The sequence below is a fragment of the Stegostoma tigrinum genome, chromosome 21, assembly GCF_030684315.1.
Source record: "Stegostoma tigrinum isolate sSteTig4 chromosome 21, sSteTig4.hap1, whole genome shotgun sequence".
NCBI classification, from domain to species: domain Eukaryota; kingdom Metazoa; phylum Chordata; class Chondrichthyes; order Orectolobiformes; family Stegostomatidae; genus Stegostoma; species Stegostoma tigrinum.
In genome coordinates, this window is record NC_081374.1 from 31,834,796 (window position 1) to 31,860,406 (window position 25,611).

The 25,611-nt window shown below is 39.4% G+C and overlaps 1 protein-coding gene across 1 annotated transcript in view; it reads left to right on the forward strand.

Moving 5' to 3' along the window:
- LOC125462804 (plakophilin-1-like) overlaps positions 1 to 25,611 on the forward strand; it is a 55,124-nt gene that overhangs the window by 25,261 nt on the left and 4,252 nt on the right. The window contains exons 4-13 of the mRNA XM_048553198.2: positions 4,124 to 4,253; positions 7,448 to 7,655; positions 10,641 to 10,806; positions 13,515 to 13,632; positions 16,044 to 16,214; positions 16,791 to 16,967; positions 18,842 to 18,995; positions 19,584 to 19,770; positions 21,567 to 21,651; positions 23,120 to 23,244. Coding sequence (XP_048409155.2) covers positions 4,124 to 4,253; positions 7,448 to 7,655; positions 10,641 to 10,806; positions 13,515 to 13,632; positions 16,044 to 16,214; positions 16,791 to 16,967; positions 18,842 to 18,995; positions 19,584 to 19,770; positions 21,567 to 21,651; positions 23,120 to 23,221 — 1,498 coding nt within the window. The 3' untranslated portion in view covers positions 23,222 to 23,244. The remainder of the gene's footprint in view (positions 1 to 4,123; positions 4,254 to 7,447; positions 7,656 to 10,640; positions 10,807 to 13,514; positions 13,633 to 16,043; positions 16,215 to 16,790; positions 16,968 to 18,841; positions 18,996 to 19,583; positions 19,771 to 21,566; positions 21,652 to 23,119; positions 23,245 to 25,611) is intronic.

The following is a 25,611-nucleotide window of genomic DNA, read 5'->3' on the forward strand; positions in this document are numbered from 1 at the left end:
AAACGTATTCTTAGTTCCACAGTTAAGTATTATGGCTTTGGAATCTCTCTGGGATAGGGAGGGAGCTGAAAGTACAGGATTGTGGAACAGGTTCTGGTCATAAATTCTTTGGGATGGGCACTTTTTTTGAATGTCATTACGTTTAAGCCTTTGCATTTTTTTTAAATTGCTAAATGAATTCTGCTCAGAAAACCTTGCAAGATTTAAGTCCAGACACTGCAAATGGGAGCATCGATCATGAAGTGTTTTCCAACTGTGACCTCCCTGATAAAACAGTCTAAGTTTAGCTTCATTATTGTTTACTCAGTCAAAATGCATCAGCTATTTCTGCCATAGTAACTACAAAGTCACACCCTACCGGGTATTTCAGGAAGAAGCAGATGTTCACTGAGAAAATCATGTCAATAATTAATAAATAACACATTCTATCTTACAAACATTTAGGTGCAATTATATCTGCTTGGATCCACTGAAGAGAGGGTTAAGGGCTAGCATGTAATAGTGCATGACATTTAATGTGATCTTGGGATACCCTGAGAGCAGAGGTTCAAAGAATGCTGAATAGTTTTTTGATCTGAAAAAATGGATACAGCCCTGCGTAATGCTGGTATTGGTGACTCATTTGGGAAAATAGGGTTGTAGAAATTGTAACAAGCTTAGCCAGGTGGACCTCAAGGAATATGAGTTCCCTGATTGAGGCTGTTAATCTAGTCAATCAGAGAACCTTGGCTGACAGATAAGAACAGGAGTGTCAGACATCCTGTTCACTCTGCCAGCTGGCTCTGAAAGAGCTGCATTGATGCCAAGGGCTTGCCACATGTAAATAAAGGGTGACTTGGTGCTGGGATAACAGCCTCTATGGAGTTATTTCAAGGGTGAGATGGAGAAAAATGAGATTCTCAGCACAAAGGAAAAGAAGAGAGATTCTCCAATGATGTTTTGAGCTGCAAGATGTGAATCTTACTGTTAGCAAGAGAATTATTTGTGCATCTATTTGCATGCATTAGCATACCTAATCTCACCTCATTGATATTCAGTTTCCTGCTGGATAGAAACTGGACTGTGAGAATTCCCTGAAAGGGCACCTGATGACTACATCTTGGTCAACAGTCACCAGCATCTCAGGTCACACATCATGGGCAGTGCCTGCCTGCATCCTGTGCTCACAGAGGTTGGCATTGGACATGTACTAGCCTCAGTGCATGCTCATGGCCCATCCCTGACCCACTTACAATACAGTTCCGCACACAAATGCTGCATTTTGCACTGCATTTAGAATGCTACTGCCATGACATTTTGCTCACATTTTCTGGATTCAACCGGAGTGTACGTTGCTTTCTTAGTGCTCACTCATTTTGTGGTATTTGGATGCTGTCAGCTCCCCTCCATCACCTTGCCTTTCTGCACACTTCCGTCTCATCCCGGGCTTAAATGCTCACAGTATGTCTGTCTGGACTCATCTTTTAGCACAGACACAAAGCCTTGCAACTTAACAGGGCTGTTAGCAATGAACAGTAAAGAGAGTGGACATGTTGCAATATGGCAGTGAACTATGTCAACCTTATGCCTACACCATGTGCCAGCAGCATACATAGTAAATGCACTGCATGTGCTTCAACCAAGTACCCACGTATCGAAGGCTAATGGGCATAGTCCCCAGCCAAACCAAAGGAGACAGCCTTCATTCAGCACTGTTAGCAAGTAAGGGAGTTGTCCACTATCAAACCTGGGGCTAAAAGCACTTATCTGCTTGGGATGGTCAAGGTCAGTGGTCTAGATCATTATAGTCCAGTGAGTAGGCTGCTGTCCGTCCCAGGGAAAAAGAAATTCAGTGAAAGTCGAGCAGATTGGCACAGACCTGTAATAAAAAAGTTGGGTAAGTCAGTTCCAGAGACTGGGAAGAGCATGTTGGAATACAGACAGAGCAATAGCACTGGAAGAGGGAGTCTCAAAATATGGGGATGAGTCGATAGCGCATTGGAGGATGTACAGTATTTGAGGGGCGGCGGGGGTTGGGGGGAGGGGGGGGGGGGGGTGCGGGGTGGTCATCGGCCACAACCACCTGGCCTTGATCGGGCAATAATGCACCATGATGGTTGGCATAAAGAAGCTGCAGGACTAGAAATTATTGAGCCATGTTGGGAGATGCTTCTCACATGCTGCATTCCGCATAACAGGATGTGATGAATGCTAAAAAGCTGAAAGAGCAGCAGCGTCTTCCAACAATGAAAGTGAGGGTATTGAGCACATGGAACACCACCTTCTGCACAATAGAGTGCTAAAGTGTGAAACACAATAAGCCAGATAGATCTTAACTGATATACAATTCCAATAGAGGAACTGTACTTTCTAAAGAAGGGTCCCAACCCGAAATGTCAACTTTCCTGCTCCTCTGCTGCCTGACCTGCTGTGTTCCTCCAGCTCCACACGCTGTTATCTCTAACACCAGCATCAAAAGTTCTTACTATCTCCAATATAAGTGTGCTGAATGCAATGACCAGTCATGACTATAAACGTGTTGGTGCTTGAGGACACACGCAGTCGCTTCCTGTTCCTGGAGCAATGCATGTTTTATTGTTTTTTTCTTCGCTTTTGCTTTTGCCTTTGCCTAATAAAAGGTAATGTTTGAACCATTTCAAGGCTTCACAGTACTTAGGAACATAGAACAATTAGAGGATGTTATGCACTACTGGGCTTTAGGGGAAAAAGTATTAGTCCCTTAGACAGAGTTCTAAGTTGGCATGGTTCTAAACACATGTAACCTGTGTATCTTGATTCTTTAATGCAAATGAATGAGCACTTGGAAACTCCTGGCTGGCATTCACCTGGCAGTATCCACAGCTGGGCTTTAGAAATGGTTCTGGAAATCCTGTTCGAGAATGACAAGTACTTCCATTTTAGGCAAGAGGGAAGATAGGATTGCACAAGCATCAGAGACATGAGGCAGAGGTAATGGGATACATTTCAGTGATTGGCATGAACAATCTTACTGAGTTTCCAGGAGAGGAACCTTCCATGAAACTCAACAGAATTGGCACTTATTCAGCCTTTTAGCTAAGTTTCTGTCTTCACAGATGCTTCTGGACCTGTTGTGTATTTCAAACATTTTTCGCTTTTATTTCAAATTTCTGGCATCTGCAGTACTATGCTTTTGCGGTCTCTATCTGTTGGGTTACAGCTAGCTCTCCTCGGCAACAGCTAAATTCCAAAATCTGAAATATCTGACAAATAACTAATTTATGAAATGTGAATGTCACTGCCTATGCTTAACATATGTCATATGCTATCATTTAAACTGAGTAAAGAAACTACCTCTGACATCTCTCCTATATCTTTCACCCCTCAATTTAAAGCTATGCCCCTTCATGCTCGCCGTCACCATCCTAGGAAAAAGGCTCTCCCTATCTACCCTATCTAACCCTCTGATTATTTTATGTGTTTCAATTAAGCCTAAAAGAAAGTTTTAAAATATTCAATCATTATGTCCACTAAAGAATAGCTGAATCTAAAAAGAAACATATTTTTGCAGTATTTTATAATGAATCTGTTTCTGTGAAATTTCACTCTTTGTTCTGAACATCATGAGTTTTATGGGCTTCAGATCGGTATGACAGATCGGCACAACATCGAGGGCCGAAGGGCCTGTACTGTGCTGTAATGTTCTATGTTCTATGTTCATGAGTATTGTTACAAGCTGCTAGTGGGCATAAATGTATCTGCTATAACTGGTGTAAACTGCACTGTAGTGGTACAGAATGTAGCCTGGAGTATCAAAGGGGGACAAAATGCAAACAAAAAACCCTACAGGTTCAGTTGCTGTTTGTCATTAATTTTCTTGGATTTAATTTTGTTTTGCTTTTTGTTTATTTGGCAGTAATCATAAGATATGTAACTGCAAGTTGTAATTGTAATTGCTGTAAAATTCACAACACTTGAACATTGTTTTTCATTCGTTGGACTTAATATTTTGAAGCCATCGCGTAAATAACATATGTTTGGGCCCTGTATTTATTTTTTTGACATGTTACTCGGTTGTCAAAAAAGTGCATTGTACATCTGTGTAAATGATTAGCTGCAAATGTTAATGTTTTCATTGTCATGTTGATCTTTTTGCCCTTCACAGTGACTTTGACAGCAATATGAATCTAAAAAAAGCAGTGATGCTTTTATCTGATCAGAATCCCAATGTTCTGGCCTACGCTGCTTCTTACATTCAGCATGAGTGCTTCAAGGAGGACTTGGCTAAAACAGTGGTAATGTAAAATATCACAAACCTATGTGTTGAAACAGAAAACATTAAACAAAAGTAGCTTATCTAAAATGAAAAGTAAAGGGAGTCTCCCCACTAGAGTTTTTGATCCACAGGCTTGTTAAAATTATTTGGTAAAGTCTGTGCATAAATTATAGATTTGTAATCCTCTCTGAAGATGTGTGCATGTATCAGTTATCAATCGCAATCTAAGCAATTCTAGAATAGCTTAGTTCATAAATAATGCAAATATGTGAGGTTTTCACCATTTTAAATGGTGGTGGGGTGAAATGAATCTTCGTTCAGTGTATGATTGCATGCTTTTGGAAATAGAGTTATGTATCATTTCCCTAGTCATTTGTAGTTTACAGAATGCACTTCTTGCAGAATCTTCCTGTAGGAATTTAAGCAGACTTGAACTACTTTTTTCTGATCCCAAGCTCTCCTAAAGTGCTATGCACAGGATTTTAAACAGGCTATTCAGCCCAACATTTTTATTCTTTTTGAGCACTACACAAGCCTTTTTTAATCTATTCCTATGAATTGATGCTGATGAAATGTTTATTGCTGTGTTGAGAGAAACGTGGTGGTAAGGTGACTTACAGCAAAGCCCTATGTATATTACTGAGATGGTGATACTATCACTGGAATAGTTAAGCAATTGTCCAGAAGAATGCTCAGGAAATATGGGTCCAAATCCCAACATCGCAGATGGGGAAATTTAAATCGAATTAGTAAAATCGTGAAAGCTAGATTCAGTAATTGTGACCTTGACACCATGATTATCTTAAAAACCCGTTTGGTTTAATTATGTCCTTTTGGGGATCTTGCCTACTTGTGACTCCAACTCTGTAGCAATATGGTTGAATCTTAATTGGCCTCTACAGTGGCCTTGCTCAGTCATTCAGCTCAACATGATTTGCTGGCCTTGACATTTCGACCCACATTCCATCCATAAAGTTTAAAAAAAGTCTTTGATAGTGATGTTGATTAAGGGTTTGATGTCGAACTGGAGATCTAAAAATTTCCCTCTTCTTTCAGTTGTACTGTAGATTCTCACTTGGCACTTGAAAATAGGAACAGGAGTAGGCTGTTTGGCTCCTTAAGCCTACTCCATCATTGAAGAAGACTATTGCTGATTGCACACTCCACACATCCACTTTCCTACCCTTTCTCATACCTTTGATTCCCCTCCTGCTCAAGAATCAATCTCAGCCTTTAATATACATAAGGACTCCTCCCTGCCACATCTCTTTGTAGCAAGAAATTCCAAAGACTCATAATCCTCGAAGAGTAGAAATTCCTCCTCATCTCAGTCTAAATTGGCACCCCTTTATTTGGAGACGATGCCCTCTGCTCCTCAAACTCCTTCCCATCATTTACCTGGTCTAATCCCTTTACAATTCTAATATGTTTCAATGAGATCACTTATTATTCTAAATTCCAGTGAATAGAATCCCAACCAGTTTCGCCTTTGCTCACAAGACAATGCTTTCAGACGGGAGATCATTCTTGTGAACCTTCTCTGACCTGCCTCCAATGAAATAATATCTTTGCTTTAATAAGGAGACCAAAACTGGTTGCAGTACTCTAGATATTGTCTCACCAACGCTTGTACAGTTGCAATAAGACTTCCCCAGTGTTATACTGCAACTACGTTGAAATAAGGGTCAGTATTCTATTAGCCTTCTGGATTACCTGTTGCAGCTGTGAGCTAGCTTTCTGTGTTTCATGCGCATGAACCCCCACGGTTCCTTTGTGCTGCAGTTTTCTGCAGTTTCTCTCCAAGTCTTCTATGATGAAAGATATCAAACTGTGATAGTGAAACATTCTTCAGTCATGTCACTAAAGTTTTGGTCTCGATTGTGTGTCCATCTATTTGGCATTAAGCTTGAATCCACAACTTTTCTGACAGAGATGAGTGCTGCCATTTAACTGAGTGAAGGATGCCCTCTTTCTAGTGTTACTCTTTTCTTCTCAGTTTCCTAGTGAGAGCTCCTTCCCCTGAGCTGCTGCAGTATGTCTTGCCTCTGTTTAGAAAATCTTAAGCTGTTCATTCTACCCCAAATATGTTTTCCCTCTGATTCAAGAATATTACATTTTGTCATTAGAGATCAGTCTTTCACTCATGGCCTTCTGCTTTGAACCCTTTTCTAAAAATATTCGCGTTGCTACCTCAGTCTTTAGCATTAAAGCTGCGCTAGGAATCTGGATTAAAAACAGAAAATACCGGAAATACTCAGCAAGTTTGGCAGTGTCTGGGGTAGGAGCGACCTGTGGAAATATTTCAGGCTAATAAGCTTTAATCAGAGTTCAATGAACTTACCTCCAAACTCTTCAACTTTTTGCTTTAGGGGCCAGTAACCACAATTGGTTCTCTGATGAAGGGTCTAGGCCCGAAACGCCAGTTTTTGTGCTCCTGAGATGCTGCTTGGCCTGCTGTGTTCATCCAGATTCTTTATTATCTCGGATTCTCCAGCATCTGCAGTTCCCATTATCTCTCACCACAATTGGTTGGATGGCTAATTAGCAATGCAGAGTTTTGCCAACAGCATGGGTTCAGTTCCTGATAACAAAGTGTGAAGCTGGATGAACACAGCAGGCCAAGCAGCATCTCAGGAGCTCAAAAGCTGACGGGCCTGCTGTGTTCATCCAGCTTCACACTTTGTTATCTTGGATTCTCCAGCATCTGCAGTTCCCATTATCTCTGGGTTCAATTCCTGTACTGGCTGAGGTTAGCATGAAGGTCCCACTTTTTCAATCTCTTTCTGCACGTGAGGTGTCATGATGCTCAGGTTAAATCATCACTAGTCATCTTTCTAATGAGACAGCAGCCCTGTGGTTCAGTAAGATGATTGACATGTTACCTTTTTTCGACTTAATCATTCATAATGTTTTTGAAAAGAAATCCTAAAAATATATTCCTAATTGAGAGCTTGATCTAAATACAAGATTCTAAACATGTGAGACTAGTTGCTTCCGTGTTTGACAGCTTGTTCAGTGATAGTAAAACAGAAATTACTGCAGAAACTGAGCAAGTCTGGCAGTATCTGTGAGGAGAAAACAGAGTTAGCACTTTGAATCCAGTCACTCCTCATTGCTTATTTGTTAGACTCTCGATCTTTGTAATTTTCATTACATGTCATTTGTAACATCATATGACACATTCAGCTAGATTAAGTCTATAACGTTTTCCAGATTTCTGAAATGAATGCAATTCCTCAACTGATCAACCTCTTGGGAATCAAAAATAACAATGTTCAGCAGTCTGTCTGTGGAGCTCTTCGAAATGCAGTCTACAAGAACGTCAACAACAAGCTTGAAGTAAAGAAAAATGGTGGGATCAAATCAATCCTTCTGATCCTGAGAGAAACAAATGATCTCGAAACACGAAAGCAAATAACTGGTAAAAATTGCTTGATTAGAAGACTTCTTGGAATAGCCCTGATCTCCTATTCCTCTGCACCTTCTCCATTTAAACAATTCCTTTTTTTGTCTTTATCCATCCTTCCTGTCATACATTCCAGTTCTTTGTCACCATGACAATCCCAAGCCCAATGTAACCTTTCACACTGTGATGCCTCTCAGGCAACTCGGCCTGTAATTGCTCATTCTCTGTGATTTCAGCAAAGTTTTATGCTCCTGCACACCACCTTTCTTCAAGTTCTGAGTCCTGTCATTTATGCTCCTGTACACCACCTTTCTCCAAGTTCTAAGTCCTGTCATTTATGCTGCTGTACACCACCTTTCTCCAAGTTCTGAGTCCTGTCATTTATGCTCCTGTACGCCACCTTTCTTCAAGTTCTGAGTCCTGTCATTTATGCTCCTGTACACCACCTTTCTCCAAGTTCTGAGTCCTGTCATTTATGCTCCTGTACACCACCTTTCTCCAAGTTCTGAGTCCTGTCATTATTCAACATCTTTCTTCCCAAACTCTCTTAACCAACCTGCAGTGTCAACTCCCAACACTGTTCTCCCTTGTGACTTGTCCCACCATTTTTCACACTGCCTGCCTCATGTGTTGTTCTTCCAGGACTGTCAAAATCTTCAGTGCCTTTAGTTTAACAATTCTGACTTTTGAACTCTCATAGAACACAATTGGGTTGAGGCAAGTATAACCAGACCTGACATGATCACTTCTACCCTCACCCCCTTAATAATGTTCCAGGCTGTCAATAGCCAATGTTGAAATGATTCACAGTTTTGGAATGTAATGGATGAACGATGGGTGACCTTGCAGAGGTCTCTTATTAATAATTACATATTTTCACTGCTGGAGAGAATGGATATCATGCCTATTGAAAAGGGAACAGATCTAATTAGCTGGTGTGGCTTGGTAAATTTTGGGACTTGCTTGTACAGGTCAGAGATATATTACTACATCGGTACTCCTAATTTAAGACTTAGAAACGTTGGAACAACTTTGAGGAGTCAGGAGTTGAGCCCATCAGAGATAGGTATATTATGTTCCACTCATCCCAGAGGTGTTTACCAGAATTGTCACTTGTCTCCAAGCTAGAAATATTTTTAGAATACATTTTTGAAAATATTGTGAAGGGCACTTTGTTAAATGGATAAATAACATTCAGACTATATTTAAGGCATAGCTGCTCCTACCAGAATGAAGAGAAACATACAAAGGAGTAGTTCACAAGGGGACACATTTTCTGGATTTTCTTCAGTTTACTGCCCATTTTTAAGGGGCATTAAGAAACTGAAAATGGGGCAGTATGACCTCAAACAACTGGCACCAAGATTCCTTTCCTGAAAATCAATTAATCTGCACTCCTGTGTCCATGAGGTGATGTAGCATTGAGAGGCCAACTTCTGTGTTTTTCTCCACACAGAAACTTGCACAGTTAGCTTATACAACTATTTTAGCTGATCTTTCCTTGGAGATTTCTCTGACTATTCTTGAGTGCTTGAGAAAATAAATGTGACTCAGAATGGGGCAATGAAAAATTCAAAAAGGTGATAATTTACAAATGTGGAATTGGCTCATCTAGTTCTATAAATTTTCTGAACAGAATTTGGATGAGATGTCTCAAAAGTGTTTTAAAAATGAGGAATGTGTCTTGGAATACACAGGACCAATACATTCTGAATATACAGAACAAATAATGAAGTATCAAAGTCATTCACACTGAGAAGTAAGGGCATTTTGGGTTTTGAAGAAAAATGAAAAGACTGGATTGATAAGCTTAATGATAAATACAAATATTGGAGTATCAATAGGTCATGCTAGTTTTGGAAAGAAATTCATGTGGTCATTAAAATTTCAGTGTCTACCTTTCAGTATTCTCTTTGATCATTGCTATAAACCATCTGAATATCTTTGATTTATGCTCATGCCTAATATACCCAATATGTAATTCCAGAAAATGTAACACAGTGTTATAACAATGGTATCACCTTTGATCTCCTGCTTTGTATACTTCGCTTTGTTCTGGTGTTAGAACATAAGAGGAGCTGTACCTTAAATATATCTTCATTCAAAGATTTTCCAGAAATGGTGACTGTCATGTTCTTCAAGTATCTCTAAACATGTGTTTATTGAGTGAGAAATGAGAAGTTGAATTATGTGCTAAGTATGGGCCTAAACATTTATTTTGGTATAGTAAACAATGGGATAGTTTATATGTTGTGCCATCGTGTGTAGTGCATTCTATAATACATAGTCACAAGGGATTTGATTATTAGAGATATATAATGACGCTTGATGTATTGTTTTATTGACACACATCAGTTATTTCCGATAGTTAAATAGAAATAGGAATGCTTAGCGTTTCTAGCATACCACCTGGATTTTATTAATTGGCTAAGCTTTTAGAACTACAAATAGAAGCAGTCAAGTATTGCCTAATACAGTGAGTCTCCTAGTTTTCCGCATGTTATGGAAAGCTGGTAAAAGACGCATTATTCCATGAAGAAATAATAAAAGCCTATTGTGCCAATTTAGTGGATAAATATGATTGGTATTAAGGAAATATGTAATAGACAGCTTGAGCCTAAATGTTGTGCTTGTGTTCATTGCCAGGCCACAGGTAGTTTAATTCGTTTTACTTGTATGTGCCTTAAATACATTCCCATTCAAAGGTTTTCCAGAAATGGTGGCTACAGCCCGTTTTAGGATTTTGCAGCTGTGAATCATCAGTTTAAAGGATGCTGTTAATTGATTTTCTCAATAGGATTGAAATTTGAGACTGCACAGGCTAGCAGAAGTCTTTTGCCAAGATCTCTGTTTTATCAAAGTGACCTGAAACAAGTTAAGTTTTAGGAATTAAACATGGGAGATATTATGAAAATACAAAAACAAAGTGACTTTCTAAACCCCTGCCTCAGGTTATACGTGTTGTGTTAAGTTTGCAAATTATTTTTTTAATGTTATTAGGACTCTTGTGGAACCTCTCATCATGTGATGACCTCAAGGAAGTCTTGATTAAAGATGCCCTGCCAGCCCTGACTGAGTCTGTGATTACTCCACATACTTCTGAGGAATATGGAGTTCCAAGAATCAACGATTCCGATGTTTTCTACAATGCTACAGGTTGTCTAAGGTATGATTCTCATGGCTTCATGGAGGGACATTAGATTCATCTGTTGATGACAGTAACTTTTTTAAAAGAAAATTTGGCTCCTTCCCCAAAGTCAGGCAGTTCAAACCTCTGACAAATTAAGAATTGGGGGTAACAGCATGTCCTCACAACTTCAGTGCTTTTCTGGAACTGTCCACTATGTGGTGGAATGGGGATGGGATGTGAGGGAAGATGGTGAAGGCTAGGGACCCAAACATCTATGCAGATGAAGGATCATAACATATTACTGTTTGGAAGCTTGTTCTAAAATAGGAAAAATATTATGACTTTAATGATGCTTTAAGTTTGATCTTTATTTCTATATTGTGCATTAAGAATGGAAGGATACAGCTTCATTTTTAACTTCTGCAAGTAGATCCTGGCCCTGTAAAGGTTTGTTTACGTGAATTTAAGCAAAGTTTTAAATCCTTGCGGTGAATACTTCCATGTATTAGAAACAGAAGTAGTTCCCTCATGACAGGAGTCCAGTGTCTCATAGTCAGAACCAGCTCGAAGGGCAGGCAATTAGAGCAGGTACTGTCTGTTTAGGAAACTCAAAAATGTCAGGGCTGAGGAAAAGGTTGAAATATGCACAGAAATGTTCTTTCTGTCTGCAGAGGACAGGGCTGTTTGTCTTATTATTTGTAGCTTCCAATACGTGCAAGTGTGCCACACTGTGAGCCCAAAATTCCTATGTAGGTGATTCTTTACACATTTAAGATAATGTAAATGTTATTCAGTTGAAGAATTACACCCAGTGTCAGATATTGCGTCAGACTGGTTAGGTACAATCGGTACCTGGTTTGTTGTCGAAGAGGCATACTGCTTCACATGATTCACCAGTTTTTTGGGATGTGTGCAGCCTGTTTGTCAGAAATCTATATACTAATGTCAAACACATGATCTATATGATTTTGTACATTACCCACTTGTGTGAGAGGCTGAATGTCTTCTGTGTTTAAAATCAGCATCCTGTTTAATAGCAAACACCACTTGGGTTGCTACTTAATTCAAAAAAGTATGTGACAGTATTTTTCTGGAACAATTACTTGAGGCAGTGCCCCGATCTATCAGAGTCAACTTGCCTGGTTTAAATTTTTTATTGTCTAACCAACCTGTTCAGAGATGGTGTCACACTCTTCTGGAGCAGTTTATATTGGTGCTGATTTACAGTTATCTATTGAATTGCCAATGTACATTTTATAGTGGTAAACACTCTGTCTATTAATAATTTGGTATGCAATTGCTGAGTAACTCATAACATCAATGCATGACACTTCATTGTTCATGTGCCCAGTGTTCAACTGTGATTGTTAATGATTCAATAATGTTTATCATACAACTTGTACTGTGCCATCTTTCTTGATTTGGTTATAATTAATTCACTAACTAACAATTAATTCAGGGTTTAGAAATTAAATTCATTTTGATATCAACTGCATACTTCAGTGGGCTGAGATGAACATCATTTATTCCTGAACCTAAAACCTCAGGAAGTAAAGCCTTAGTAAGCAGTTAAAACAGCAAAGTGAGCATTTGTGCGGTTCATTGACACATTTGTGCCAATGACTTTCAAAGACGCTCAATCCTCTGGGAGAAGAAATTCCTCCTCATCTCAGTCTGAAATTGGTTCCCATTTATCGTATGCCTTCTAGTTCTAGACTCTGCCATCAGGGGAAACATCCTTTCAGCTTTTACCCTGTTGTGCTCCTTAAGATTCCTACATGTTTCTCATTTTTCCAAAATTCAGAGTGGTGTTTAGCCTTTGCCTATAAGATGGTCCCTGAATACTAGGGGTTATCCTAATGAGCATTTTCTGAACTGCCTCTAATAGGGAGATATATTTCTTTAAATAGGGAGACCAGAACTTCACACAGCACTCCAGATGTGGTCTCACCAGTACCATGCACTGCTGCAGTAAAACTTGAAGTGCTGTGCACAGTTCTAGTTGCCCTGCTATAGGAGGGATATTATGGGATTGGAGGGTGTACAAAGGAGATTTATTGGGGTATTACTGTTATGAGAGGCTTTGAGTTATGGGGCAGGTTGGGACCTTTTTCACTGGAGTGTGGGAGGTTAAGGGGTGACCTCATAGAGGTTTATAAAATCATGCGGAGCATTGACAAGGTGGATAGCAAAGGTCGTTTCCCTAGGGTTAGGGAGTTCAAAACCTGAATTTTCAGGTGAATGGAGAAAGATTTAAAAGGGACCTGAGGGGCAACGTTTTCGTACAGAGGGTGATTCATATGTTGAATAAACTGCCAGAAGAGCTGATAGATGCAGCTATTGTTACAACATTTAAAAGACATTTGGACAGGTACCTGGATAGGAAACATTTATAGAGAAATGGGCCAAATGCAGGCAAATGGGATTAGTTTAGTTTAGGAAATTTGATTGGAATGGATGAGTTGGACTGAAGGATCTGCATCCATGAGTCTCTTATTCTATGACTCTTCATTTCTTTGAGACACTAAAATTCTGGATTCTTATGCCTAAAGCCTTTCAAGTCTTCAGTTGACACATGTTTCTTTCTTCTGCAGTCTGAAGACTGTTATTTTTAAAACATCTTATTATAATTATTACTTTCAGCTTTATTTAATCTTTCTTGTTCTCTCTCACCTTTTTGGTGTTCTACACCATGGACTTCATTTAAAAAAAACGTATAATGTCTTGTAAATCTTGTTCTGTAGGAACCTGAGCTCTGCTGGTCAAGAAGGCCGGCAGATGATGCGCAATTGTGATGGATTGATTGATTCTCTTATGAATTATACTCAAGCATGTATCAATGCAAACCAAGCTGATGCAAAGGTAAAATCCTAATCATGTAACATGTTAATTATGATATAGATGCACATGTATATTTAATCACTCCAAGTTGAAAATGTAGCAGAACCTAGTAACTCAACCATCCAGCTCTGTTCCTCGAGCTAGAAAAGTTTGGATTAAATATCCAAATTCTGATTTTGTTTTCTGGGTTTCTGTGGTTATCGTGCCATTTTTCAGAGAAAAAGGTGAAAAAATATGATGTGGCTTTCTTGTAATGAAGAACCTACATGTTTTCCATCTCTCTACCTAATTAATGTATAAAGCAGTTTTAACACTAGAATCAGACAAAAGAAAACCAAGTTAATTTGTTACCTCCTCCATGATTGTACAAAAATTGATCATTAACTTCATGCATCTATGCCAACATTTTTGATGTGAGTAATGCTAACAGAAAGACGTTTCTATATTTCGTTACCATTCAGTCACTAGGGTATGTTTTAATAGAGAGCGAGAGAGAGAGAGAGTGTGGAGGTAGCATAGTGGTAAACTCGCCAGGCTAGAGATTCACAGTCCAGGTTAATGTTCTATGGACATGAGTTTAAACCTCATCAGGACAGATGGTGATATTTGAACTCAGTTTAAAAAAAACAAACTGGCATTAAAGCTCAGGTGGAATATTATAAGTGTCTGACTGACATGAGCTATGGTAAACTTTGTGGTAGAAACAGCAAAGAAGTCTGGTGACACTGATATCTCTGTCAGGAGCATTTTACTTTATCGTTTAATTGGATTATGGAATCCCTACAGTGCAGGAAGAGGGCATTTGGTCCATTGAGTGTGAACCAACCTTCCAAAGAGCATCTCACCCAGTTGTTGTCAGCGGGTCTCAATCAGGTGTTGGGGTATAGCCTTAACTCAGCATCTTGGCACATTAAGTCAACCTCCGATACCAGTCTAGTGGCTTGACAACAATAGGCCAGACATTCAGAGTAGTCAGAGTAAGGATGTTCTTCCATCATGACTCTATTTCTGCCCTATTGAGGGCTGTTTCCCTCATGAAATGTGAGAGAGGCAGGTATTAAGGGTGCTGAAAGTGGATGGTGCTGGTGAGGAGTTGTCCTGAGTGAGTGAGTAGGCAGTACAGAGAGCATGCAGGGTAAATGGTATCAGAGGTTCGAGCAGGCGATAGCAAGTGAGGGAGAACTTTCCAAGCATTAAGGGAGAATGGGAAAAGCATGAACCTTGTTTGGACACCAGCCATCTTGACTCTTTCTGTCCTAACATGGTTTGTTTTCACCTTGGATACAGGAATTGCAGGAGGAAAACGCAGAGCTACCTGCCTGCAAGTAGTTGCCAGCTAATTGATCAACTCAAAGCCCACTAATGGATGCTCACTGGCATTTTCTTGTCACTTTCAGGAATAGGGAGGTTAACGGGGCTAGTTTATCTGGCTGGAAGTGGCAAACTAGGGGGCCAGCATTGCAAGTAAGCCTGGAAGCAATAGCTTCCCGTTCTTCACCACCATCTCCACTGCCCCACCTCCCCACAGCCCTGAACAGCAGTGCCCTGGCTGTGTAGACCATTTTTAAAAAGAAAGTATTAATTTTATTTCGTTCACCAAAGGGAAAGCCTTTCCACTCATTTTTCATCCCTCACTGTAACGATAGTCCAAATATTATTTAAAATACAGTAGAATACCATTTCCTGCAGTAATCCTATAGATAACACTCAGTTCTAATTCCTTTCTGTTTGAAGTTAGACTGTTGATTCTCTTAGCATAGTAATTTAAAAGAAGAATATTAAACCATTGCTTCTACATCATTTGAGCCTGTTGAGAAATGTTGAGTCCATTCCTTCATTCAGTAAAATCATGGTAGATCTATGTCTCGATTTGATCCATATCCTTTTATACCTTCAGTGAATACAAATCAATGCATTTCATGTCTCAACAATGTCAATGGTCAAAGCATCCACGGTAGTGTTCTTGGAGAGGAATAGTTTTGATTCTGCTTCAAATAGACTAGCTCTGATTCTAAGGTTCTACCTGTTGTTTTGATTTTCCCAGCAAAATAAAGTAACCTCTGTGTAATTATTGCATTGAATAGTTTTGTCATTTTAAAAAATCTCAATTAGATCACCCCTCAATATTCTAACTTCAACAGGATGGAGTAGATTTATTTTAACTGTGCATTATGCTTCAAAGTTTCACTTAATGGAACTATTAAGAGTTTGGGTCCTGATATGATTATCTCTGGTGCCATACAAACTGGTGAACACAATGGTGTAATACTTTATATTCCAATGTAATCAGTTAAAATCTGAGCTAGGTTTTTGTTACTTTTATGTTGACAGTGTTACACTGTATAATCTTACAAGTCTTTGTTTTAATAAACATATTAATAGTGTAAACATTTTGTTTGTTAATTCTATAATACATTTTTAATTTCTGACAGTCGGTTGAAAACTGTGTTTGCATCCTACATAATCTCACATACCACTTGGATACTGAAGTGCCAGCTGTGTTCAGCCACATTAATGGGAAAGGAAGTGTACAGAGCCAAAACAGAATAACAAAGAAGTCCTCTGTGGGCTGTTTCAGCCCTGGAAATGATCAGTTTGATGAGGTAACTGTGACATCTATTCCGAGAAATGCTGTTAGTGTTGCTTTCAAAATTTTTCAATAAATTCTGATCTGTTTTCAGGCCTCAGGTCATAAGTTTAGCTTGCCATGTTTTGAATTTCACCAATCCTTTCACTGCAATAAATTACACTGTCTGCAGAATTAATACATAGAATGCATTTTATTTTTCTTTCTAAAAAGACACTTCTGAACTAGAACTAAATTATTCAGGCCCTCAGCGGTGTTCTGATGTTTAGTTAGATCATGCCATATTTGTATCTTGACTCCAACTGTCCCCTTTAATTCTGGAATTCTTCATATCCTTGCATATAAAAATCAATCAGTTTTTATTTTGAAATGTCTAAGCAACCTAGCCTCAACGTCTTTACAGGTTGTGGATTTCCAGAGTGGACAGTTAATTGTAGTTTTTTGGATTTGTTTCCAGTCATATACCCAATTTGATTTTTCAATCCACAAGCAGCAGTATGCTGTCACTGCAAAAAAAAATGAAAAGCCATTCTTTGAAATGTTTATATTGACCTTTCTGTAAATTTGTCTTGTTTTTTTCTCCCTTCAACAGCCTGATTTAGATAACATGCCTTTCCTGAAAGAGGATGATAATCCAAAAGGTGTTAACAATCTTTCACACTCAAAAGCAATCAAAATGTACACATCCCTTTTGGGTAAATCCAAGTCTGATGCCACGCTTGAAGCTTGTGCCGGAGCTCTGCAGAACCTTACTGCCAGCAACAAAATGGTACAAAAATGTTTGATGGTGGGATGAGCAAGGATTTTTTTTTAAATGGACTAACAAGACAGTATTCTTTGACATACAAAAAATGAGAAGTCAGGCTATTAATTTTGTCTGTTCATCCCTGAAATCCGAACTTCATGTTGATTGGATCAGTCAAGTTGGAAAAGATAATTATGACAATGAATTCATAGACTGTTAGAGAGTCTCCTAGAGCAATATGTCATGGAGCCAGCTAGGGAACAGGCTATCATGGATCTAGTAATGGATAATGATGCAGTTTTAATAAATGACTTACAGAATAAATTACCTCCTAGCAAGTAGTAATTGTAACATGATAGTCATAAACCTCAGAAACACCCTCTGTAGTCCAACTCATCCATACCAACCAAGTTTTTCAAACTGAACTAGTCCCAACTACCTGCGTTGGTCCATGTCCTTCAAACTTTTGCTGTTCATATATCTGGATAGAGGGGAACCAGCAGATGTGATGTACTTGGACTTCCAAAAGGCATTCAACAAGCTGCCTCTCAAAGTGTTATGTCATAAAGTAAGTTGGAGGTAGTATTTTGATATGGATCAAGAAGTAGCTGATGGGCAAGAAGTAGCAAGTGTGGATAACAAGTTTTTGTCAGGTTATTGGGATCGTTGTTGGGACTGTGACTGTTTACAACAGTTATTAATGACTTGGAGGAAGGACACAAGTGTAGTGTGTGATTAAATTTGCAGAATTAGTAGAAGGACGAATTGTGAGAGGGATACAGACAATTTACAAAGAGATATTATATGCTAAGTGCATGGCCAAGAAGTTGATTAATGAAGTATGACGTGGGAAGATGTGAAGTTATTCACTTTGGAAAGAAGAGCAAAAGAACAGTGTTATTTAAATGGAGAAAAACTGCAGAAAGCTGCAACACAGAGGGACTTGGGGGAACTTGTATTCTAAACACAGAAAGCTAGCACTCAGGTGCAGCAGGTAATCAACAAGGCTAATGGAATGTTGGCCCTTATTTCAAGGAAGTTGGATTGTAAGAGTCGGGAAGTCTCACTGCAACTGTACAAGACATTGGTGAGACCACATCTAATGTATTGTGAGCAGTTTTGGTCACCTTATCTTAAAAAAAGTATTAAGCAGTTCAGACAAGGTTTTCTAGGATAATCTCTAGTTTGGAGGGATTGTTCTACAAGCAAAGGCTAAACGGGTTGGAACTCGACTCAGTGGAGTTTAGGAGAATAAAGGAATGGTCTCTTTGAAATACACAAGATTCTTAGGGGCTTGACAGGGTAACTGCTGAGATAATGTTTCCCTTTATGGGAGAGTCTATGACCAGAGAACATAGTCTCAGATAAAGGAATGCTGTTTTAAGACTGAGGTGAAGATGAATTTCTTCTCTCAGTAAATTGAGAGTCTTTAAAATTCCTTGCTATGAGGAGCTGTGGGAGCAGAGTTCTTGTGTATATTTAAGGCTGAAATAGATTCTTGATCGGTAGGTAATGAAAGGAAATGTGGAAAACATAGGCGATTGAATGTGAGGAACATCAGATCATCCATGATCCTGTTGAATGGTAGAGCATGCTTGGGGAACTCCTCCTGTTCTGATATCTTATGGCCTTATCTGACCTGGATATCCTTCCTTTGAAAACCAAAATAATCCTGTGCAAAATGAGGCTTTGTCAATTAGTCAAACTATTTCACACAAAAATGAAAACTATACTTTATGTATGATAAGAAGCACATTTTCTATTTTAATATCAACTTTTAAAGCTTAATTCTAATGTTCACTTAAATTATCGGCAAAATGGAGATGAGTTTAATAGAAGTAGTCATTGAATATGTATATTTTTGGAAGTGTTTACTTGCTTTTGGTTTTCTTTTCAAGTCATCATACCTGATGAGTTCAACCATAGTAAACAAGGAAAAGGCACTTCCTCGGGTCACAAACCTTCTCCAGTCAAGCAACCCAGACATACAGAAAACTGCCGTTTCGCTGCTGAACAACATGTCAAGGCATAATAGTCTGCAGCCAGATTTGGGTGAGGCATCTGGTTTTGGCCCTTTTTGCAAAGAGTGTGCCAAACAAGACTGACATTGCTCGGTATTGTTCAGCCAGAGCTGATACCAGTCAGTCTCCTCTATTTCCATAAGCAGAAGTTAAGAAGAAGCACCACCTTTTCTCTGGGGCCTCCACTGGTCTCTACAAAAGTTACAACAGGAGAGTGGCAAACTCTGCAAAATGTCTGCACAATTTGTCATTTCTCGACTATAAATCTTGAATGACTCTGTGGAAATATCAGCAAATGGATCACTTGACCCAGCTAGTGTACAGTTGAAAAAAAATGACCTAACAGGTTAGCTCTCTGTCGGAATAGTTATAAAAAGGAATGTTGCACAAGCATAGTATTTACACCCCGATTGTTAGCACAGTATGTTTTAATTATGTTCTCGGGCAATATGCTCATGAAGTCCATGCGAAAAGCATCCAGTGTAAAACACATGGTAGTGTTGTGTGCAGGAATAAAACAAAATGGGGAGAATATGACAAAGTTGGTAGAACCAACACTGAAATTTTAATGGTGTCAAAAGATGTCAATAATTAACCAATTTTTCAAACCTTCTGTCAGCATCTCAGACGTTGCCAGAGTTAGCACGACTTCTCCCTGGAGGAGGTAGTAGCTCCAAGACTTCGGATGACACCATCGCTTCCGCCTGTAATATTATGCGAAATCTGGTGCCCAGTAATACTGCCATAGCAAAAACAGTACTACAGGGTTCGATGTTGAATAATCTAATGAGCCTCAGTAAATCCAGGTATATTATCGTACGTACTTCACCTACTATAGCAAGCAAGCTGCTTTCTAAATCGTCTTCACCCCATTATGATTTGAACATTTCAGTACGTCAGTAATAGGGTCAAATTTGTTTTGAACAATAGATCAATGTTGCTGTGAAGAATTTGTCCACTGTTCCCTTATAGTTTTTTTTTCTCTATTTGTTCCATCTTTTTCCTTGCTTTGCTATTTTCTTTTTGTCCCTGTTTCAAAAGAAAGTTGCAAAAGACTGTATTAACAAGCAGGAAAGGCTATTCCAATGTGGATCTGATTGGGTACCACGACCCAATGTCATACCTGTTGCAGAATGTTGCTGCAACGTAATCCATAACACTAAAAGCAATTTTCTGTCCCTCGAACTAAATAACATTAAATGGAACTGACTTATAACAGCACAACTTAAGGTGAGGGCTTATTGATTTCTTCATATTTAAATAATGACACTTGTATTCATTTGGAAATGTAAATGAGCATTTACCTCTAGAGTTGAATTCTGCGGGAGAGATGTCGCGTGGACCTGCCATTCGGCAAATTCCCCACCCCAGCCGTATGGCTCCAATCGCGCAATGTCCATATTCGCAGCCACTGTCTGGAATGTCTCACCTCCTCAGTGGCAGTTCAGCAGCTGTGGCTGTTTTTATTATTATCTTCAGAGCTTCAGAGAGCACTTGACCACTTGAGGCCCTCTGCATTACTCCTTCCTATGTACATTGGCATTCCGAACTTGGCTGCTCAGCCTGCCATTATGTCTTTGCTGGAGGGCCTCCTGTTGGCACTTTACCTCCAGGAGTTTTCCCTTTATCTTGGTATCTTGCTCATATGGAATTGACACACAATAGTTCCTCCTACTACTGGATACTGACCAGAAAACACAAATCCAGCCAAAACTCTTTGTGCTAAATATGTACTTTTTATTTCCTGCTATGTTTTCACTGTGAAACTGACTCTTAGTGCTTTTGTTTGAGACTCAACTATCAATGAGCTGTTCATGCACCATTGTTGAAACTTAAAAGGATATCTAATCAAAATATTTGTTGCCAGGAATTTATTCAACAATTTTTTACATTGGCTATCTATCTTGAACCTAAAGGCCATGAGTAGTTTATTCCTGTTTCTCTGAGTTTTGGAACCAAGGTTACAGTAACCAAGCAGGAAACACCTTCCTAAGAAATTTTCATGCATGTTTCAATGTGGAATGTGTGCTAGCAGCACAATTAATAAATTGGAGGCAGTGAATTGCATGATCCACCAATTTTGGCAAGGTGAATTCCACTAAAACTTTTGCAAAGTAAAACCCATTAATGCAAACCTGTTTATAATATCTCCTGTCAATCAGTACAATTAAACAGTGTAGTCAGTTTGTACTTGGACGAAGGACATTCATTCTCCAACAGCACGACAAAGCGATCAGCAAGAATTGAATCATTCTTCAATTGATGGATTTAATCTCTTGATTATATTTTTAAATTGGCTTTGAATGACAATTTCTTTGATGATTTGAGACGTAAGATTATGAATAGCACTCAATTAAAGCTAGCCACTGCCTTTGGAGCGTGACCAGTTTTGGGGAGGGGATAACTTTACATGTATAGACTTTTAAACCAGACATTTAAACCAAATTATGAGCTTTAGTAATAGTTTATGTACTTCTTTTCAGAATAGGCTGGTACCTAATCAGACGTCACGAGAAACTCCATATCAGTGTGATGTGTTGACCAGAATTACTTAGAATTAAATTGCATTGTATTTGTAAATTTTATTGCTTCATTTTTATAGTGCCTACCCCTCAGCTGGCAAAGCTGCCTGTCTCTTCCTGTATGAAATGTGGGCGCAGAAAGACTTGCAGAATTTCTTCAAAAGGGTATGTACTAAGTGTTTGGATATTGCTTGAAATATACTGGATGAAAAGTTTTATATCCATTAAAATTTAATATGTGACAAATTGCTTCATGTATCCAGTAACGTGCTAATGCAGGGCGGATTTGATAATATTTAGTGATGTTAAGACAAAAAGTGGCGGCTTTTCCTTTCAACTGCAGATGTGAGTGTAACTAACAAGATATTCATAATGTATTGCTAGTTGATCTGGGAACATAATAAATGGCCTGGCCTCTTGATTCAGTCTTATCAAAATACAGAGGCTCATACAATACTGTTTGATTGACAGTTTGATGATTTTGACCCAATTAAGCTGCAGCTGCATTTGCCCTAATCAAGATACTACTCTGATCTGGAGGACACATTTTACCTGATGCTGTTTCTAAGCATGCGTTTGCCCTTGTTGTTTTAATTGGTGGATGTTGCTTTTAATTGGTGGATGTTGAGAGTATTGAGGATGTGTCAAGACTGAGATTGTTGGATTTTTGTTAAGTAAGGGTATTGAGAGATATTGTAATAAAGGCAGGTACATAGAGTTGAGCTTTTGAACAGTTATGGGGCAGGCACAAGGAGCTAAATAACTAGTATCTGTTCTTCTGTTTCAATGCTGTCAAAAGTAATCTGGGCAAGTTTTCAAAGTGTATTCTGCTGATAGCACATGCTGTATCCATTGTGTGCCAGTGATGAAGGTTAGTGTCAATCTAAGATAGTGGGCTGATCAGGAGGACCGGTCTGATCTGGACATTTCCTGAGTGTTGTTACAATTCCACACATGCAAACAAATGGAGAATTTTACACTCCTGACTTCTTGTGTCGGTAATGGAGTTGTTTTAGAGAGTCAGACTTAACATGTTCTCTTCTAGGGTTTGGGCGCTAATGTGAAGGCTTAATTGATGAAAGATGATTTGAAAGAATAACAATTAATTGCCTGAGGCGGGATTGCATTCTTACATAAAGGATATGAAACATTGGGTACCTCGCTGACAACTTAAGCATCGGGTCTAAAAATTTATAATGCTGAGTGTAGCGATTGCAGTGAAGTCAGCCAGGTGAACCTCATAGAATGAGTTCCCTTACTAGGGCTTTAATCTGGTCCAAACAGGGAGCCCTGGCAGACAGATATAAACAGGAGTGTCAGACATTCTAACACTCTGAGAGCTGGTGCTGAGGAAACTGGGCCAGTGTCAAGGGCTTCCCACATGTAAATAAAGGGTGAATTATTGACAGGATACTGGCCTCTGTGGAGTTATTTCACTGCGGTCCTGGACTGTGAACTGAGCCATGTCTGGTCTGTGTACAGTGCTAATGGATCAATGGTTTTGTCTCGTAAAAGCATTTGAATTTTTTTTCATATGATGCATCAAAAAGTTTTGATGAGAAGTATTTCTTTTTTTCCCCTCACATTAAACAAATATGTACTGACGTGACAGTATACATTTGTGTTTTAACAGGAAGGTTTCAGCAAGAAGGACTTTGTAAATCATCTGACTTCAGCTGCTGTCAAATTAGCTCAACAGAATGCAGGGGGGTTCCAAAGTAAAAAATTCCTTTAACCGAAATGTTCAGTACTGTCAAGGTAACTAGAGAAATGCTTCCTTAAGTTTCACTGATTTTAAATTAGATTTGAGTGTGATTTGCTACAGATGTAGATCTAATATGCTGTATTTGGTGAAATATATTTTCTTAAGTCATTTTTTCGTTAGAGCCTGACTGCCTTGATCTGTGATAAATGTGAATCTGTGGCTTCCACTCTCTTAATTGGCCTAAAACCCATTAGCTTCAAATTACCCACAAGCTTAGAACCTCCTATTCACTGTCTTCATTTAGCAGGGAGGTGCAGTGACTTCCCACATTAAATCACTGTTAAAATAGTAGTCAAAAGGTCCAGCGTTACAATTTATCCTGGATACGTATTTCACAGAACCACCTTCTCAGTTAGTGGCACAAATCAGCTTTCCACGGAGCGTCCTATCTCCTGAGACTTGGTTCCTTAGGTAAACCTGTTAGATGGATTTACTATCTGCCTTCAAGCTTCTGAGAACACAAACATACAAGTTATGAATTAGGTGCAGTGTAGGCCATCCTACCCTTAAAGCTGCTGTTCAATAAGATCATGGCTGTTCCAAATCCCACATTCATATCTACATCTGATACTCTTTGATTCCCCTGACTAACAAGAAAGCATCTACCTCAGTACTTTAAAAATATTCAGTGACGCTGCCTCCCTTGCCTTCTAGGCCAGCTAGCTCCAACATCACAAAACCCTCAGAAAAATATTACCTTCATCTCAGTTCTAAAAGGGTGAATCCTTATTGTAAAAGCAATGTCTCCTTGACCTGGACTTGCCCACAAGAAGGTTCTCCTTTCAACTTCTGCCCAATCAAGACCATCCGGTATTCTACATTATCAAGAAAATCACACTTTGCTTTTCGATGTATTTTGAAACAAACCTGCTGAGAGATGTTATTACACATCTCTGGAACAGCTAGGACTTGAGCCTAGGTTTCCTGTTTCAAAGGTAGGATCACTACCACTGGAGCACTTTCCCTTGTTCTTCTAAACTTCAGTGAAAACAAGCGCAGCCTGTTGAATTATTCTTTTAAGGCAACCTGCTCATTCCAAATGTGAATCTCATAAATGTACTGTGAACCACCTCCATCATACTTAGATCCTTCCTTAAATAAGTAGACCATAGTTGCACTCAATGTTTGAAATATGGTTTCAATGATGCCATGGACCACTGAAGTACAGGAAACTCACTTTTACGTTTAATTCCTCCCTTAAAAAGGATAACATGCCATGAGCGTTCCTATTTACATGATGTTCATGCCTAGTAACCCATTATGGCACAGATACAAGATCACTCTAGACCTCAGCATTCTGCATTCACTCTCCGTGATTATTGCAAATGGTCACTGTTTAAAATATGGGTTGGCTATTTAACACGTTGAGGTGATAGTAGGACCCTTGGGAATGTTACTGAACAAAGAGGCCTCGGGGTGCAGGTTCATAGTTCCTTGAAAGGCAAGTCTCAGATAGACAGGGTGGTGAAGAAGGCATTTGGTACACAATATTGGTAACAATATTGAGTATAGGATTTGGGAAGTCGTGTTGCGGCTACACAGAACACTAGTGAGGCCATTTTCAGAATGCTGCATACAATTCTGGTCACCCTTCCACAGGAAGGATGTTATTAAACTTGAAAATGTTTAAAAGGCTGTTGCCAGGACTGGGCACCATGGTGGCATAGTCACTAACACTCCTGCCTCACAGCGCCAGGGACCAGGGTTCGATTTCAGCCTCGGGGCGGGGTGCGGGGGGGGGGGGTGGTGTTGGGGGTGGGGGGGAGCTAAGTGCATGGAGTTCACACACTCTACCCGTGTCTGCGTGAGTTTCCTCCAGGTGCTCTGGCTTCCTCCCACAGTCCAAAGATGTGCAGATTAGATGGATTAGCCATGCTAAATTGCCCATGGTGTCTAGGTTGGAAATGCAGGGATAGGGTATGGGTAGGAGGCTGTTCAGAAGGTCAGTGTGGACATGATGGGCTGAATAGCCTACTTCCACACTGGAGGTTTTGAGTTACAGGTTGGCACATTTTTGCCCTGGAGCATCGGACACTGAGGGGTAACCTTGTCAAGGTCTATAAAATCATGTGGGGCATAGATAGGGTAAATAGCCCAGGTCTTTTCCCCAGGGGTAGGGTAGCCCAAAACTAGAGGACATAGTTTTAAGGTGAGAAGGGAAATATTTAAAAGCGACTTGAGGGGCAACATTTCATGCAGGGGGGCAATGTGTGTTTGGAAGAAATTTCCAGAGGAAGATCTGGAGGCTGGTAGAACTATAACATTTAAAAAAGGCATCTGGATGGGTAAATGAACAGTAAAGGTTTAGAGGGATGTACGTCAAATGCGAGCAGATGGGACTAGATTAATTTAGGATATCT